The sequence below is a fragment of the Astyanax mexicanus genome, chromosome 24 (genome assembly GCF_023375975.1).
Source record: "Astyanax mexicanus isolate ESR-SI-001 chromosome 24, AstMex3_surface, whole genome shotgun sequence".
In the NCBI taxonomy this organism is placed as follows: Eukaryota; Metazoa; Chordata; class Actinopteri; order Characiformes; family Acestrorhamphidae; genus Astyanax; species Astyanax mexicanus.
In genome coordinates, this window is record NC_064431.1 from 14,231,225 (window position 1) to 14,251,097 (window position 19,873).

The window sequence follows — 19,873 nt, forward strand, 5'->3', positions numbered from 1 at the left end:
AGCAATCAGCATGCAGTTAATATTCAGCATGTTAGTAATTAGCAGTACAATACACTCACATTTCAAAAGACCAGAAGAATAGTCATAGGGGAGCAGTATTGTATAAAATTGATAGTGTAGGTATTACCTTGGGGGACGAGTTGGGAACACCCACAACTGTACAGGGTACCCCTGATAATTTTCATAGTTTTCCTTTATAAATCATTGGTTGTTTTAATCACAATTTCAGTTAAGTATATCATATAGCAGATGAACACAGTGATATAAATGGTGGGATCGTTTACATTTTATGAAATTGTTCCAAAGCCCTTTAACATTCCTTGTTCCAGGGTTCAGAGACACATGTGTAACAGGAATATGTCATAGAATAATATAATATAATATAACATAATATATAATATAACAAATATTAATCTAATATCAATCTAATGATTGCTAAACTTGTCAGTGCACAAAGACAAGCAACTCAGGCATAAATCACATCCTCACCCTACACAAATCTCATTGCACTTCCCATTGAAGGCCAAAGAGTCGGAGAGGGTGCGCAGAAAAATGGGCCAAAGAGTATAAAAGCAGAGAGGGTGCGCATTTCTAGCGCAGAAAAACAGGCCAAAGAATCTAAAAGCAGAGAGGGTGCACATTTTTAGAGCAGAAAAACGGGCCAAAGAGTCTAAAGCGGAGAGAGTGCCCATTTCTAGCGCAGAAAAACTTCATAGGACACCAGACTGTCGTTTGTATATTCAGACACACAGATTTATTGAAACAGTGTTCAGGCAGTTTATTTCTTGAGATCCAAATACTGCATTTTTCGCATTATAAGGCACATTTAATCCAGTACATTTCCAGGTTGTAAGGAGCAGTAAAGTACAGTGTCATAAAAGATTTTCAGTTTAGTTCTCCAGCTGTTTTAGCTTTAGCCACTAACCTTGCTAAGCGCTAGCTCTTATACTCAGAGCTGAGTATTATTATCGTGCTGTAGTCTGCTGCTAATCCCAGGTAGCTCTTCTGGAGCAGCATTAGCTGCTAGCCGTGGGTGGCGTTAGCTCTTTCGCCAAATAGAGGTGAGTATATCGTACTGTAGCCTGCTTGCTTACAGTGTTAAAACAGGCAACTTGGGACAAACTGCTAGCTAATATCGCCCTGGCTTACTGGAACACTCAGGGTTCCTTAGTGTAGCGCTGTTGGTTAGCCCCAAATGCTAATGCTCCAGCGTTAGTGGAAATCTGTAAATCTAAGCCTACTGTAAATAAATGGAAGCTCTTTACTCACACAACTAAACATTTTTCAGGTGAGAAATCTCTGTAGATTTACATACAGCGCTCGAAATGTTTTTTTTAAGAATTACAGTTTTGTTTACTTAACCAGTGGCGAGACCTGTTGAATTTAGAGGGAAAATATGGCAATACCCTTGTTCACACTACTAGTTACTGAGTTTCTACTAGTTGCAGAGCCTGAAATTCAGAAAAAAAGGCTATTAACATGGGAGTCAATGAGATAGATATTTAAAGGCAGGTCTGGCTGTACAGAACAGTCACAGCTAATTTAACACTAGTTTATTGTGCTAAAAAACATTTTCTTCTTTCTTGTTATTTGGTGGGGCGTTGTCCAGTCAAATTATTTGAGGAACCGCCATTGCTTTCACCCCTACAGCTGAATCATACTAGAGGCCATTTGTAGCAAACCCTAGACCACAGAACCATGAGCACCAAAAGTCAGTACTCTAGACCACAGAGCAGTCTAGAGTACAGTAAACAGCAGCCCAGAAATTGCAGAGCAAACGCTCACAGGTCCATTAAAAAGGCTAGCGTGAACAGGACCTCGAGAGACCAGGTTTTAATTTTGTGTGCTCTGAAATATTGTGCTTTAATAATTACTGCCCACATAATGTAACAAGTTAAACAAGGAACGTCAGTCCTCTGCCATTGCCCTACCCTATATTCTGGTTTATCTAGTCTAGAAATGTGTTTAATACTGTATCACTCTGAAGAGAAAATACATAAGCAAGGAGATGAATCAGGTCAGATGCCAGAAATAGGTTGTTTACCACTTTAACTGATCATGATGAAAATGATGATGATGTGTCTGTGCTGTGATGAGACGTCTTTATCTATAATCTAAGGAAAGGGATGAAAGGAAGGTTTGAAACATTATTCTGCTGCTGGAAGACTTGCAGATATAAAGCTCTGAACTGAAGTCCTGCAGAATGGTTTGTTATTGTTAGCAGAGATTTGGATATTTCTGTAATATTTCCTTGCATAAATCTGCGGAGATGATTTTAAGAAGAAGAGCCAAGTGTCGTCTAATCCAACCACTCCACTGATCTAATTCTGCTGGACTGTATACTTAAGTACTCTGCACTCAGCTTGGCTCCTAAATGAGTCTGATTGAGTCTATATTTGGTCATTTAAAGCAAAGTACTTCTCAGATCTAATCAAGGCTTCTGTGAGACAAACTGTGATTAAAGAGCCGGGCTGGGTTAATTTAATTTAAAGTGATTTAGAAGCTAATCGGATGTTCTAGTGTTGAACAAATGAGATAAATTAGGTAAACTTTCCTTTTTTTATTGGGTTTGAGACTAAATAAAGTGTTGTGAAGAGGTGGTAAGGATGTGAATGCTGTTGGCGGATGGGCAGGGTGGGCTCTTTAACCACTGGCTGGCATTGGCTCGTAAAGTTTATAAACTAGATTTTAGAATGAGTAAGTCATCCTCTTTTTAGAGAGGGATAATCATCGTAATTAGATCAGATACGCTTCAAATGTACAGTAAATTATTACAGGCGTGGTCTGATTCATTTTTCTTTTTTTTATTTGGTTCAAGACCAAATTACATCTGTTATTCCTCAAATGTAATTTATTATCTCCCCGCACTTTACTATAAAAAGAGTCTTGGAGAATAATTAATATATCCTAGTGTCCATCTGGATGAGAGATCTTTAACTACTAGACATGTGTCTACAATGCATTCAGAGACTGAAAGAGATTTTGCTCAGTCAACAGACTATGACCCGCCCCCCTCCTTTTTGCTTTAAGCCAACCAACTGTCCTAGTATTGAACTAGATGGTTGGATGGTTGGTTGGATGGTTGGATGGTTGGTTGGTTGGTTGGTTGGTTGGTTGGATGGATGGATGGATGGAAGTGTAGTTAAACACAGCAAACAATAATGAACATCAGTTGATGTTCATAAAGTGAGGATAACTGATGTCAGCCCTTATAGACAGTTTGAATACACTGTTATATTATAATTTAATTTAGCAGTGCTAACTTGTTCTTATTCAGCTCTAATTCCAGCACAGAACCAGCTGACCTCACCAGCCTGTCGAGTCCAGTTAGATAAATTAGGTAAATCTTTTTTTTATATTTTGGTTTGTGACCAAATTAAGTGTTATGATGAGGTTGTAAGGATGTGAATACAGTTAACTGATGGGCAAGGTGGAGTTTTTTTTTACCTGTTCTTTGGCCAGATAACAGTATAGGTAGGCCAACTTCTCATGTCTTCATCATTTGAAGTGTGCCTCTAAAAAAAAAAAAAATCTCCATTTGAAGGAGAAGGGTATAGCTGCAGCCTGGAGCACCTCCAAAGGGGAGGAACATACCTCCAAACAGGCGGAGCCTACCTCCAAGTAGGATGGTGCTTGGTGTTACGCAGTATGGTGTTTTTCACGATGTTTTGTGCTTGGAAAAACCCCAAAGGTTAATTAATTAATCTATTTCGTTTATTAAATGTTTATTTCTTTTAAAATGCATTTTCTAAGAGTCTAAAAGCATCTTGTGCACATTGCAACCACATTTTATTTATTTAAAACGTTAATTTAATACCATTTGTCATGCTGTGAATTTTTCAAATTATAAAAAAGTAAAGATCTAAATAATAAAGGCAGTTGTTTATTCATAGCCAATGATATTATAAATACATACACACTACACGTATTTTGTTGTATTGACATTTAAGAAATACAAATAATCATTAATTGTTGAGTAATATATTTATTGACATCCATGAGCCTTTTAATCACGGAGGACTTTTTTGTGACATTCGGCAGAGAAATGGAGCTGTGTTGAGTGAGGTCTCCCTGCCTTATGATGTAGACTTTAAAATAATAAAATATAATATAATATAATGTGATCGTACATTCTATGTAACATAATATTTAATGTAATAGAATAATAGTAATAATAATCACTTTTATTATGACATTCGCCGGAGCCGTGGTGAGAGAGGTCTCGCGCACAAACGCGCTCCCAGTCTCGAGCCGTATACTGTTGATGGACTTCCCACTTGGAGGTAAGCCCCTCCCCCTTGGAGCTGTGGACCTCCCATTTGGAGGTAAGCTCCTCCTCTTTGGAGGTGCTTCAGTCTGCAGCAATACATACTTGATTTGAAGGACTAACGAGCGCTATCCTTTACCCTAACCTACCCCTCCAGCCTAACAAGAATGGAGACATGGGTAAGGGGTAGGGCCAAAGGGCTGAAATGGGATTGGGCCTTAATGCAGCATTTGTTCTTTCTTTCATAGCTTGTCCAAAGAGTGTGGGCTGGGAGAAGAATCCTAAAGGGGCAATGGGACCAAGAATTGTCAATCTCAGTGAATGTATGGATCCAAAAAGGTATTTCAGAGGAAAAATAAGTGCTAATGTCTTGTAACATTGTGTGTTTTTTCTGTGTTTGAAAGCAAAAGCCATAGATGGTCAAAATAATGGGTTAAAACTGTGTATAGCAGCAGTGATTGACCATATACAGTACCAGTCAAACTACCTTTGTACATACCTTTTGTACAACTTTTTTTTTTTTTTACTTTGTTTTTTGTATGTTAAAAGGCAATAAAAATAAACAAACAAAAAAAACAACAGAGAAGGCAGATCAGGCATTTGACAAGGGTCTTCAAAGGGACATTTAAATGCTATACATATATTTATATTAAGTAGACAAAGAAATAAAGGCAAATCACGTGAAGGCACAAAACACATGGAGGTCTAAAATGCGAATTTCAATTTATGATTCAATGAAGTAAATCAGCTCAGGATTTCCAGTTTCTTCAGTGTGTTTGAAATCTTTTAGCTGATTGTCTTAATGAAAAGGTCATTTTCTCCATCACATAAATCTCCTGAACAATTTCAACCCAATCAGAAAGAGTTGGGGATTCTTTACTCTGCCACTTTTTAGTTATTGCTTTTTTACTACCCGCTAATAGTATTTGTAACGAATACCTATCTTGGTTTTTTAATTCAGCTGGTACATTTCCCAGATAAATGACACTAAATTTGAAATCAAGTTCGGAATTCAGTATTGATCTAATCTTCTTTACCACATCAACCCAATATTCAGAAATGTGTGGGCAATCCCAAAATATGTGGAAAGGACCAGCAGACATATTGCCACACATCCTTCAGCACTGACCATAACCTTTTGTACAACTTAAATACAATTTTTTTTTATTATTTTAAAATGTTCTGCATTGTAGATTAATTCAAACTGCATCTAAACTAGAAGAAAAAACAAAGTAGCACCTCTTGCCTAGATGACATCTTGGCTGGATTTTCTCAGTCAGTTTTATGAGGTAGAGTAATTTAGGCTTTTAGTTAACAGCTGTGCTGAACTCGTCAAGAGTTAATTACTGGAATTTCTTTTCTCTTAATGTGTTTGAGAGCATCAGTTGTAAAGTTGTGAAGAGGTGGAGTTACAGGTATACAGTGAATAGCTCTGTGTTTTAGTAGTGTTCTAATCCATATTATGTAGCAAGAACTTAAAAAAAAAAAAAACTCTAAAAACTTTAAGAAATCAAGATCAGTCAGCCAAAAAAGTTGGAAAGACCATCAAAAACATTGAAATCAAAAACATTAAAATAATGAAACTGGCACTCATCAGGACCATGCCAGGAAAAGAAGAGCAAAAGTTACCTTTGTTGTACAGGAGAAGTTCATCATAACTACATGATCAAGTCTACAAGTACTACATGATTCCTTGTGTTCCTTCATAGTCTGGATGACTTCAGTATTAATTTACATCAGAAGGGAAAAAAAAAGAAAATAATTGAGTGAAAGGGTGTGTCTAAACTTTTGACTGGTACTGTATATACAGCAATACTATATCACATTATAATGAACCCAAATAAACAGTCAGTGTTGATCACGCACTGCTGTTACACCTGCATTTAAACACCTGCTGTGCTGCAGAATTGGCAGCTGATTGAAGAATATGTGGGACAACATTGATTTGAATGCTGTGATGAATAACGCTGGGCTGTATGCAGGTGTTACACGCTTCCAGTTCCTCTCCCTTATCATATGCAAACGACTCGCCTCAATTTATCCTCATATACATAATTAACATGAAATGAAGCTTAATTCACGCAGGTGGTGCTGTCTCGTGAACTGATTAACTGCTCATGGATCAGTCCATGCAGAATGGAGCTCTCTCACTACATTGATTCTCAACCCTGTTCCTGGAATACTCCAGGCCAGACACTTCAGTGGAGGATGTATTGTTAATTAAATCAGGTGTGCAGAGAATCAGAGCTCTGCTACCAGGGTTAATAACTGCTGCGGTAGCAGTGATACATCTGATAAAGCTCTTTTCCTAATTTAATCCTAAAGCTTTCCATTATCTAATGAATTAATGAGTTAACAAATGCCCATGTCTACTAATTTACATTTAAACAATGAATTTCCCATTATTTTCTACTGGTCTGTACATTATTAAAGTGGCAGTCCTTAAGATTCTTTATTTTAAAGTGGAGATGGGGGAACATTTTCAAATGAATGGAATCTGTGTGATTAAGTGACCATCTAATAATATATTCATTCTAAAAACAGAGTCAGTGGTCTGGTAGGTCACACGTCTTTAACTTATGGAAAATAAGTCATAATTATAAGATGGTAAGTCATAATTAAGAGATACTAAATCATCATAATGAGATACAAAGACATAATTAAATGTTAAGTCATAATTTTGAGATGCTAGGTTATAATTGAGATAGTAAGACATAATAATGGACATGGTCATGATTTTGAGATGCTAAGTCATAATTTTGAGGTGCTAAGTTACAGTTGTGAGAGAATAAATCATAATTTTGAGGTGCTAAGTTACAGTTGTGAGAGCGTAAATCATAATTTTGAGGTGCTAAGTTACAGTTGTGAGAGAGTAAATCATAATTTTGAGATGCTAAGTTACAATTGTGAGAGAGTAAATCATAATTTTGAGATGCTAAGTTACAGTTGGGAGAGAGTAAATCATAATTTTGAGATGCTAAGTTACAATTGTGAGAGAGTAAATCATAATTTTGAGATGCTAAGTTACAGTTGGGAGAGAGTAAATCATGATTTTGAGATGCTAAGTTACAGTTGGGAGAGAGTAAATCATAATTTTGAGATGCTAAGTTACAGTTGGGAGAGAGTAAATCATAATTTTGAGATGCTAAGTTACAGTTGGGAGAGAGTAAATCATAATTTTGAGATGCTAAGTTACAGTTGGGAGAGAGTAAATCATGATTTGCGTCATAATAATGAGATGGTAAGTCGTGATTTTGAGATGCTAAGTTATAATTATGAGATGTTAAGTTATAAATATGATATACTAAGTATGAATTATGAGATGGTAAGTCATAAAATATGAGATACTATGTCATAAATATGAGATGCTAAATCACAATTTTGAGATGCTATGATACAATTATAACTTTTGAGATGGTACAGCATAATTATAAGATACTCAAGTCATAATTATGAGATGGTAAGTTATAATAATGAGATAATATGTCATAATTATGAGATGGCAAGTCATAATTATGAGGTACTAAGTCATAAATATGAGATGCTAAGTCAATTGGTAAGTCAATTATAAGACACACATCATAATTTTGAGATGGTAGAGCATAATTATAAGATACTAAGTCATAATTATGAGATTGCAGAAATGGACTTCCATATTAAGGAGAGAATATTTTAACACTGTTAAAGTGCTGTATTACATTCTTCCTGTAATTACACATTCTCACAAGAAGGTCTCTTAACCCCAAAACCTACAGACTGCCACTTTAATATCTTTATTGTATTGATGGTGTTGTCATTTTATTATTAAAATGTAATAGGATTTTAAGATACAGGTATGCTATGAATGAAATAATGGTAAATAAAGAAGCTGGATGAAGACGTGTTCCACTGTTACACTGTTGTGTTGTGTGTTTAAGGCTTGCAGAATCGTCGGTTGATCTGAATCTTAAGTTGATGCGCTGGCGTCTGGTCCCCTCGCTGGATCTGGATAAGGTCGTATCCACTAAATGTCTGTTACTTGGGGCGGGAACTCTGGGCTGCAATGTGGCGAGAACACTGATGGTAGGAGTCTGCAGTTCTATACTCATGTTTTGCAGGTTTTCACTATTTTTTACTGACATTTATTTCTTAAAGTAATTTCTTTCTTTACTTAGTTGAGTAGTTCTTGCCATAATATGGATTAGAACATAACTCAAATATGACTTAACACTGTATATCAACTCTACCTCTTCACAACTTTACAACTGATGCTCTCAAACACATTAAGAGGAGAGAAATTCAAGTAATTAACTCTTGATAAGTTCAGCACAGCTGTTAACTGAAACTTCATCAAGCTGACTGAGAAAATCCAGCCAAGATGTGCGAATATGTGAATTTGTCTGGCGGAATCTCCCTCTCTTCACGGTATGATGATTACACTTCAGTTTTTTGTGAAATATCAAATGTTTTTATACTTTGTTCAAGGCACTGCATTCTTGTGTGCTCACAAGAAGTTAATTTACACACTCACAATTTTAAAACACGCTGGTTAATTTTTTTCACCTGGTATTTTTGCGCCCTCGTGAAAAAAGATGATATGCAGAGAGCTGAACAGACTCAAAATGGAGAATCAACTACGCTGAAGAAGTAGGGGGTAGCTACTAAGAAGAGGGTACAAGGAGACAGAAGGGACAAACTACCAAAGGCAACACAGTATCACAGATGCAAATCAGACAATAAAACTGATAGTGTACCATGACAAATATTACTTGTATAATTTGGAACATGGTGTATAAAACATCTTGTGGTTTGTTTGATACATATATTTTTCTTCCTGGTGTGGATGACTTTATTATTACTCTACAAAGCAGAAATCATTTACATTAACAAAGCTATTGTAATCATAGATTTACCTCAGTAGTGCTTGTCAAGTCATATGTGAGTAAAATTTACACTTCCTGCATTGTGTACAGCAGTGCTCTGGTACACAACGTGGCCAGTGTAGGGTGGGCCCGTAGACTGTGTATAGCTTGACAGAGCATCACTCCTAAAAGTGAAGCCACCACAGGTCGGGCACCCCCTGCTGTTCGGTTTCAGAAAGCTGTGTAACCCCACCCATCCCCATAGGTTTCAATGGCAAAACAGACAACTTTCAATCACGTTTTTTTCACTGTAATTCTACCTCCATTATTTAAACCCAACAGCTAGTGTAACCTCTGCTTATATTGTTCATTTTTTATATCCCCACAGAATTCGATTTTTAAAACGTTATTCAGCTCTATTCAAAAAGGTGTGGTTATTGTAAAAGGGCTGGGTTACACCTAGCCGGGGGGGACCAATGATTGCATGGGTGGGACCATAGACTGTGTGTGCTCTGTGGAGGCAACTCCTCAGGGGCGGGGTTATTTAAATGAGTAGGCGGTCTCTCCACAGTCTTTCTCTGTCCTCTGGTCTCTACTGCGCAGACTTGGGTTTCAGGATCGCCAACATGGTGGAAGTTTTTGGCTTCATTTTCATTGAATGACTGGAAACAGAGACATGGCGTCCATCTTTTTTACAGTCTCTGGTGTAACATGACAAATATCACTTGTATAATTTGGAACATGGTGTATAAAACATCTTGTAGTTTGTTTAGTACGTTTTTGTTTACTAAACAATTCCATATGTTTTTCTTCCTGGTGTGGATGACTTTATTATTACTCTACAAAGCAGAATGCATTTACCTAAACAAAGCTGTTCTAATCGTAGATTTACCTCAGCAGTGCTACTCAAGTCACATGTGAGTAAAATTCACAAAATTACACTTCCTGCATTGTGTACAGCAGTGCTTTGGTACACAACGTGGCCAGGGTAGGGTGGGCCTGCTGCTACTGCTGAATAAAAAATAAAAGACGGAGGAAACACTGCAGTATGACTTTTTAAATAAATTTATCATTGTTCCATGAAAATTATCTGCCTTTTAATTTTATTTGTCCGAACACTGAAAGTGCCACTCTGCAAATAAGCAATAACTGGCAGTGGTACTGGATTAAAAAGCGTAATTATTTATTTCTGCTTGACGTGTGTAGGGCTGGGGAGTGAGACACATCACGTTTGTGGACAACGCGAAGATCTCGTACTCGAACCCGGTGCGCCAGCCGCTGTACGAGTTTGAGGACTGTCTGAGTGGAGGCAAGTCTAAAGCCCTGGCTGCTGTGGACAGATTACGCAAGATCTTCCCCGGAGTGGTGAGTGAAGAAACAGGGTATTTTATATTTACTGACATGAAACAGTTTGAAGATCGAGGAAAGCTGACATTTCCACTCAACGTTTTCCATTTTCTTAAATCAATAAGGACATGAATTATTAATGGCTTTATCATTTATAAATAAAGAGAGGGATTTAGAGCAGTGCTGCTGGTGGAGGTGAGCACACTGGTGTGGTGGAATCTCTCGGGGGAAGAGGTTGCGTTGTGTAAGCATAAAGGCATAAACATTTCTGCCAAGCGGTACAAAAACATCTTTTCAATAATGCATGAACGAAGTGTTTTTCAAACTTTTAACATGTGATGTAAGCTATCTTTGCAATATCGAGAGGTGGAAAAAGTACTGAAAAATTGTAATTAAGTAAAAGTACCTTTACTTTGCTAAAATTCTGCTCAAGTAAAAGTAAAAGTACCCATCTAAAAATCTACTCGAGTAAAAGTAAAAAAGTACTCAATTTAATTTTTTTTCTTTAGAGTAAAAGTTACATAGTTACTTTTAATTATTTGATGTAAAAAAGTAAAAACAAATCATAAATTAAATAATTTTTAATGAACTATTATTCCACATAATAATTTGGACCTTTCAGGCAGTATCTGTTCAGACCACTCCATAAAACCTTTTCAAGAACATATGGCATAGGTTTCTATAATCCATTTTTTTCTTTACTGTTAAAAGGTTATGGTCATATAGGTGACTATAAACTGTAGTTTTATAGTTTTACAGTTCATTATTTTTTTTAACTTGCCATTGCTGTGCTTTAACTGCTATTTACATTTTTTTTTTAACATTTAAGCAGATGTTTAATGATAAAAATACTTACCACCACATGCTTTCTCAGGTTTGATGTGTCCGGCAGGACACATTTTGCATTGCATGAGGACGTTATTGCCTCGTTATTCCACACTCGAGCATTCATGCACCGGCGCATCTACGCCAATTTTTCGTTTCACCAGCATTTCATTTTTTACACCGTAACGGGGAGCTTTACAATGTAGTGAAGTAAATTACTTGTGTCAAAATGAACTTGAGTAAAAGTAAAATTACCTATTTTAAAAACTACTTTATAAATTACAAATTACTCATAAAATCTACTCAATTACAGTAATGTAAGTAAATGTAATTCATTACTTTCCACCTCTGTCAATATCTCTTACACAGATCAAATTAAAATATTCATATCTGTGTTTAAACCTGTGGTTATACCTATAGATACAATTGAAAGGTTTACATACATTATTTAAAAAGACACACATGCATGTTTTATTTTTCCTTTCCAAGAATAATGCCATAATAATGAGAGAGAGATTTTTGTTTAGGCATTTTTTATTACTTTTTGCAAAGTCAAAATATTAAATAAAATTAAATACACGATCAAGTTCAAAGCTCAATGAGGTTACCAAACCAATTTTGTGCTTCAGTAAGTCAGTAAAAAGTAGTTAGGAGTATTCAAATCAATAAAATGATAAGGGTGCACATACTTTTGCACCGGTCAAATTTTGGTTTAATGCATATTGCACATTTTCTGTTAGTACAATAAACCTCATTTCAATCCTGAAATATTACTGTGTTCATCAGTTATTAGATATATTAAACTGAAATGGCTGTTGCAAACACCCAAATATTTAGAACTAAAAATGATTAAGATTAATAGGGGTGCCCAAACTTTTTCATATGACTGTACATCACTATTGTAAGTCGCTTTGGACAAAAGCGTCTGCCTAATGTAATGTAATGTAATATTGTGTATTGGATCACGTCGCCAGGTTAATGCCAATATACAGCCCTAATGATGAAAGTTTCATTATGGTTTGTGTGTTATTGGACAGCATATCTTGCCTATATGATGTCAAAATAAAAATACGTAGATTCAGATTCTCAGTGTTTGTGAAATCACATCAGGGATGATGGGACAAACCTCTGTCTTACTTTGCTGGTTTTGGATAACTTTTTCCACCATTTAATCCTCATTTTGGAAAAAGACTTATAGTGTAGTTTAGAAATACGGGAGTCGTGCCAGAAACGTTGTGTGTAATCCCTGTGAGAAACGCCTGAGGGGCTTATATGACATTATCCTGAGGTTTCTGGATCTCGCTCGGTGTAGAAAACCGCGGATATGCTTGGCGCTGGGCTCAGACCGTCGTCTGGTTCGGTTCTGTTTGGAATTCGGTTGGGCCGAGCTCTGATCGGACTGTGAGGCAGTTTTTGGGGATTTTAATTAGATGCTGTGTAATTTTGATTGCTAAGCAACTAAAGGGACGTGAGGACGAGTTCTGTGAGTTGGCGGTGGTTGGTGTTGGTGTTGGTATGCAGGAACGCTGAGAGAGTGCGGTAGCGCTCGGCTGCCTCGAGTGCCACTCTGTGCCAGGCTGTGCCCTCAGGCCTCGCTGTAGCATCGCTGTCCGTCGTCGTTTTACGTCCCTGGAGACGTTTTTTCCTTCCAAAGATTCATCCTCCCATTCTCCTCCTCCCTCTCTAACTCCATCTGTTCATCCACCATTTCATCACCCCCCCCCCACTTCCTTTCCTTTTCAGCATTAATCATTCTCAACAGCCCCAACAAACCCATCACACTGTCCAACCAGAAGCTCTGAAATATAGTAGCTGAGGAAAAAGTGCAGTTTGGTCTTTTTTCAGACCCAGTATAAATTATCGTTTCTCGGTAAACTGAACTGAAGCATGGGAAAAACACTTCATCATATGTACTGAATATTATATATCAGTTATATATTAATTTTATAGTTTGGCATGATCTTTCTCTCATAAGTCACTGTTTTTTACAGTAATGGTGTGGGTTTGCCAGGCATACCACACTACACTATTGTTTTGGCCTCCCTTCCTTAAATACAGCTTAATTGCGGGCACCGAGTGGTCCAGCGGTCTAAAGCTCTGCCACTACGAGCGGGAAGGTCGCAGGTTTGAACCCCCGCTCATGCAGCATTGCCATCAAGCGACCTCCCGCTCATAGTGGCCACGCTTTAGACCACTGGACCACACGGCGCCCCCCCTATACACACTTTAACCCTCCTGTTATGTGACGGGTCAAATTGACCCATTTTAAAGTTTAAGGTTTTAAGAAATTGTGAAAAGTATTTTTTTCAGTATGAAATTTCTTCTGTTTGCCCTAAATATTGTAATCAACATATAATATGAAACTAGTTCATCTCACATATTCGCAAACACCCCCTGCAAAAACAAAAAACTTGCAATGTTATGTTTCAATGTTGTGTAAACCTATTGCATTTTATGTTATGTTAGTAACTAAATATTCTGATTGCTTGTTAGGATTTTTTTGGTTTTTGACATCTTTTGATGATTAAAAATGTGCCGGGTCAAATTAACCCGGGAACTAAACCATTGCTGTTCCTGACAAAAGAACATAACAGGAGGGTTGAACGTAAAAAAAAAAAAAATCTGTGAATCAGTTTGATGAGTTTGGTGTCAGGAATCTTCATATGCTTCTATGAGCCGCTTTGAGGACTTCCTAATTGTGAAGTCACAAAAAACACTGTGGCACCATCCCTCCCCAGAGCCCCACCCACTAAACCAGTTCAGTTGAAGAAATGCCATTTAGATCATTTTGGTTAAGACCTTTAGACAGTACACAGCAGGATTAGCCAACAGACTTCTTCTGACTGAGTCAGCAGATGAGGGAGATGTGAGTACTTTCAAATAATGTGTTTTGTTCTTCTATCACAGTTAAACCTGAACACAAAGCTTTTTTTTTGTTTTTTTTTTAACTTATAGTTAATTTGTCTAGTTAAGATGAACTAATTAAGCCACCTGTTCACCGAGGCTCCTCGATCACTTGCGATTCTCCCAACAGTAGGAGGGTCAGGACAGTCCCTTGCCTCCCCCTAGGCTCCGCCTCTTCACCAACTGCCGCCAATAAATGCAGCATCACTATGAATAAAAAGAAAGAAAAAAATGGAGATGGAAAGTGAGCGGAGCAGTTTTGTAGTTTAAGCATATGGAGGTGGGCGGAGCTATACATCAAATTGCAACCAAACAGCAAATTGCATCTACACCTGGGGTAGCTTTACTTTGTGCAAAAGTATGGATGACCCAGCGACTCAAAAAAGTAAAGTCACTGGCTGTAGCATCGGGTGTGTTTTTTTTTTCAGACATCAAAGAAGTCCTCTGTGTGAAATTATAATAATCTTTCTCTTCATCTAAAAAAAAAAATCTCCAATAAATCTGTCCAAGTGATGGTGGGATTGGCCTGTCATACACTGATAACATAAAAATGAAGTTTAATTACTTTTACTCATCTGCAGCCAATCAAAAGTAACGTAAGCTTCAGAATAATTTCATGTCAAAACTCAACCGTATTAATCTATAAAATAAAAAAAAGTAACTGCTCAGAGAAAAACACACTCTAGCTTAAGTGGCTACTGGCTTCTCAGGGCTTTTCAGGTGAGATGTTCTAGCCTCAATGGATTTTAGAATTCTCTCAAAAACTAAGGAAAAAAAACACATTCACCGTGGCATTGTTTCAATAAGCTTCTGTAACGTCACAAGATTTATTTCAATCCAGTGTTGCATTAATTTTTCACCAAGATCTTGCAGCAGCATTGATGATGGTTGAGTCTGACCACTGCACAAAGCAGCTCTTCTCCATCCAGCACATCCCAAAGATTCTCAGTGAGGTTAAGGTCTGGACTCTGTAGTGAACAGTCCATGTGTGAAAATGATGATCTCATGCTCCCTGGATCACTCTTTCACAATTCCAGCACCATGAATCCTGATATTGTCATTTTGGAATATGGCCGTGTTCATCAGGGAAGAAAAAATCCATTGATGGAATAACCTGCTCTATATTCAGTATATTCAGGTAGTCAGCTGACCTCATTCTTTCAGCACATACTGTTGCTGAACCTAGACCTGACCAACTGCAGCAATCCCACAGGCTTGTACAGTAGACACTCGGTTATCATGATGGGTGCATCACTTCAGCTGCCTCTCTTCTTACCCTGATAATCCATTACTCCAGAGTTCGATCTTTATACTCCTTAGCAAATTGAAGCCTTTTTCCCGGTTAGCCTTACTAATAAGTGTATTTTCTAAGGCTACACAGCTGTTCAGTCCCAATCCCTTGAGTTCTCTTCATATTGTGCATGCAGAAATGCTCTTACTTTCACTATTAAACATAGTCCTGTTTTTCTGTCGGTTTTTATTCTATTTGATTTCAGCAAGACAATTATGATCATTCAGGACTTTTTTTCTGGCCACATTTCTTCCTTAAAGGTGATGGGTCCCCACTAACCTTTCCAGTTTTTAATAATACTTTAGACAGTTCTTAACCTGATTTTAGTAGTTTCACAAACTTTTACATCTTTAGATGTTTTCCCTGCTTGATATATGCCAATTATTTGACCCTTCTTAATCAGACTGACATCTTTCCACAACCACAGGATGAGAAGCAACTCATCATGTAATTGCAACAATATGTAATTGCACCAGTCAGGGTTAAATAACTTGTTGCCAGCTGAAAGATAATCACCCATGCAGTAATTATCCAATATGAAGCTTGTACCTATTTATTTAGTTAAATCCAACATTTTCTTTTTTGACAGGCAGTGTATAAGCCACCATCTCCACTGTCCCCATCCAAACCTATCTTTACCCAACACTGTTGTGTTGGGAAGGGGACACTTTTGACTAATATTGTGCTGGGATGGGGACAGTATTGGAGACCGATTTGGCATGGGAAGCATAAAATGTTGAGTTGTACTGGGTGGGTACAGGACAGTGTTCTGTTGGGAAAAGGGCAGCCAGAATAACCCAACACTGTCTGCTTCCCCTTTCTTACCCAGCACTGTCCCCATCTCTGCCCAACATTTACTCAAAAATGTCCCCTTCCCAAATAAACACTTTCTGCTTTCCAACTTAACATTACCCATCACTGTTCCATCTTGATCAAACGTTGCCATTAAACAACATTATTTAACATTATCCTCTTTCCAAAATTTACTCAACACCTTCCAGTTCCAACCTACCCACATACCAACATAAATCAACAAGCACTGTCCTTATCCTAGGCAAGCATTTCACAACACAGTCCTTACCCCGACACAAAAGTTATCCTTTTTAACCCATCACATTTCCCATCCCAACCCAACAATGTCCTCTAACCTAACCATCGCCAAGCCTTCCAATATTCTGATGTGACCCAACACTGTTTCTTTTAAATGCATGTCAGAATTCTATACATCTCTCTCCATCTCAGCCCATTGAACCCAAAACTGTCCCCTTCCCAACCCAGGAATATCCCCTTTTTAAACATCATTCTCCCAATCACAACCCAACAATGTCCTCTTTTTAACCCATCACTTTCTCCATCACAATCCAACAATACCCTCTTTTTAACCCGTCATCTTCTCTAATTAAATAATGTCATCTTTTTAACCCATCACTTTCCCCATCCCAACCCAACAACGTCCCCTTTTTAACCCATCACTTTCCCCATCCCAACCCAACAACGTCCCCTTTTTAACCCATCATCTTCCCTAATCCAACAATGTTCTCAATTTAACCCATCACTTTCCCCATCCCAACCCAACAATGTCCCCTTTTTAACCCGTCACTTTCCCTTTACTAACCCAGCATTACTAAGCACCATTGGCGTAGGAACCGGGGGGGATGGGTGGGACATGTCCCACCCAATATTAGAAACAGGTGGATTTGTCCCCCCCAAAAATGATATCGTTTCGCTCAGATCAGCTGTACTATTAATGAGGAGACAGACGGGACCAGTCACGGAGCCAGTTCATTTATTAATTCCCGCCTCTCAGTAGAAACAGCCAATCAGCTTGCTGGTTTTGCGACGCGGGGAGGAGAGGCAGTGTGCTGGTGGTGGAAGCCCCGCCCCCTCGCTGTGAGATTTAGCAGCGGGATCGGGCTGCAGCAGCAGCTGATTTAAAAACAGAGATGAATATACGGAGATTTTTTTTTAAAAAAAGGTAACGGTAGGCTAACCACGTAAACTGTGATGATATGTTTCTGATAGCTGGTTAAAAATACACGTCTCTAAATCAGCACACAGTTTAAACCCACTGTGATTAATAAACTGCAGCTGTGTGAGTGAGTTAGCTTAACTTTGGAATTAGTTAGATTGGGAGTCAGGTTTAAAGGAAAAAAAAAAAACTATATATGTAATGTTCAACTTGCCCTGTACCTGATCAGCTAATCACTATTTCATTTTGTCAAACTGTGTTTATTAATTTAGGATTACAGGACTTACTGTGGGCTATAATGAACGAAAATTCATTTAGTTAACTAGTTAGATAGAAGCCAGATGTAGTGGTTAGCCAGAATGTAGTACAGTACTTTATGTTTTAGTTTAAAGCAGTTTCTTAACCCTGATCATCACTGCCCCAAAATTGTGTTTTCCACCTGATCCAGCTGATCGGCTAATAAACAGTCATTTACCGAGTTTACCTGTTAAAATCTCTTAGCCCCCTATGGAGCCTAAATTAATCATGTATATCCAGCAGTGTATTAAACACATCATACCACCACTCTATTAAATGCCTTTAAAGCAGAGGAAGCTCAAGAATATGGAGAACAGTTTTAATATGCAGTATAACATGTAAGAACAGGTTTGAGAAACACTGCTGTAACGTGACTTCTGTTCATTTGTAGTTCACAGTAAGACCACATATCCTGACGTTTATAAAAATCTCTATGAAACGTAAAGCTACATTCTTTTACATAATAGGACACCATCTTAAGAAGAGCTCTCAGTAGAAAAAAATAAGCGCAGGAGAAAACATAAAGATATGACAGAATTGACATGCCAATACATAATAATAATAATAATAATAATAATAATAATAATAATAATAATAACCAACTTTGTTATATTACTTTAAATATTAGGTGATAACTGATCATTTTTGTTATATGCATACAATTCAGACATTGCATTCATATTTTTTTCTAATAACAGTAACTGTAACGTGGAGTAACCTGTTTAGGTTGTAAAATCACCTTTTAATAATAATTTACTTTTAATTAAAAGTAATTTCCACAAATGTTGTTCTAGGAAACTACAGGGTGGGCTTGGGTTCATATTGGCAAATGTGTCCCCCCCAATATCAAACCCGCTCCTACGCCCTTGCTAAGCACTAACAGTATCACTAACACAGTCCCCCCCACACATACACAACATTCCCATATTACCCAACACCATCCCCACTGGAGTACTACTGCTGTATGATGGCCAGTCTTTTAGACATGCCTGGTTATCTAACAAGAGATACGAGTGAACAAGAATTCTTCTATGATTATTTTTTATATATGATCACAACAATATTAAAATATTAAATTATTCCAGTCATTTTTTATTTATTCTGTAGAGCGGTGAATGAGCCCGGCTCCTCACTAACTCCCTCACCTTCAGATTCACTCCAGCCCTCCTGAAGCTGTAGAGCGGTGGGCTTATGCAGGCTGTCTAATTCAACCCTGCTGGGCCCCAGTCTGCTGCTAATTAAGCAGCCCTAACCCCCCGCCCTCGGCCCCCAGCCTCGTCAAATGAGGTCGAGCTGTGATGTAGAGGTGTCGAAAAGACTCATTTCCTGCAGCTTTTTACTGTACCTCTGCAGAACCGGGTTGTACAGTACTCTATAAGAGCAGGGTATTGGGTTGATACTGGTCTGGACAGGTTGTGGATGGAATTTGTAGGCTGGGAAAATGGTGGGAATTGTGGGCTCGTGCTCAGGCACTGGAAGCCCTCCACTGATTTCCATATTGCATGTACAGAACACTAAAGTGGACACTTCTATTCACATTTATTCAAATTAGGGATTACTCAGCTATCCGAGCTATCTGCAGGGAGGCTGCTTCTTCAGTACCGCAGCGTTCTACCAAAACTAATGCAAATGCCATCGACAGGAAGTGCACATCTCTTAAATCATGCCATGTTGAGTGACCAATTTTTGGCAGTCTAGTAGCTTTTAAATGTCAAAGCTTTCCATAAACTCGTCCCTCAAAACTTCATATCGTATCACAGTAGATGCGTCATTTCCAGTATAGGATATGAAGCATTATTTATTCTTGACTTACCAACAAAATCCTATGAAATAAATGCCAAATATCAGGTTTACTGACCTCTGAAAATAACTTGACACACAGCCATTCATTTCTAAATAGCTGGCAACACAAGTGAATAAAACTCACAGTGAAAATTTCAATTGAAATGTCCAAATTGTGCCCAAAGTGTCAATATTTTGTGTGACCACCACTATTATCCAGTACTGCCTTAACCCTCTTGGGTATAAAATTCACCAGAGCTGCACATGTTGCTACTGTGATCCTCTACTGACTTGCCCAGTCCGTTACCCTTACATCTAGCTTCCTCTGCAACTCAGTTTTCATCTTTGAC

The 19,873-nt window shown here is 37.9% G+C and overlaps 1 protein-coding gene across 4 annotated transcripts in view; it reads left to right on the forward strand.

The window, feature by feature from the left end:
• atg7 (ATG7 autophagy related 7 homolog (S. cerevisiae)) overlaps nucleotides 1–19,873 on the forward strand; it is a 157,206-nt gene that overhangs the window by 24,833 nt on the left and 112,500 nt on the right. For 2 of the 4 annotated variants that reach the window (XM_049471600.1, XM_049471601.1), the window contains exons 10-13: nucleotides 3,278–3,340; nucleotides 4,516–4,606; nucleotides 8,185–8,329; nucleotides 10,315–10,473. In XM_049471600.1, the coding sequence (XP_049327557.1) occupies nucleotides 3,278–3,340; nucleotides 4,516–4,606; nucleotides 8,185–8,329; nucleotides 10,315–10,473 (458 nt within the window). The remainder of the gene's footprint in view (nucleotides 1–3,277; nucleotides 3,341–4,515; nucleotides 4,607–8,184; nucleotides 8,330–10,314; nucleotides 10,474–19,873) is intronic. The other 2 variants (XM_049471602.1, XM_007248300.4) reach the window with 2 other exon arrangements.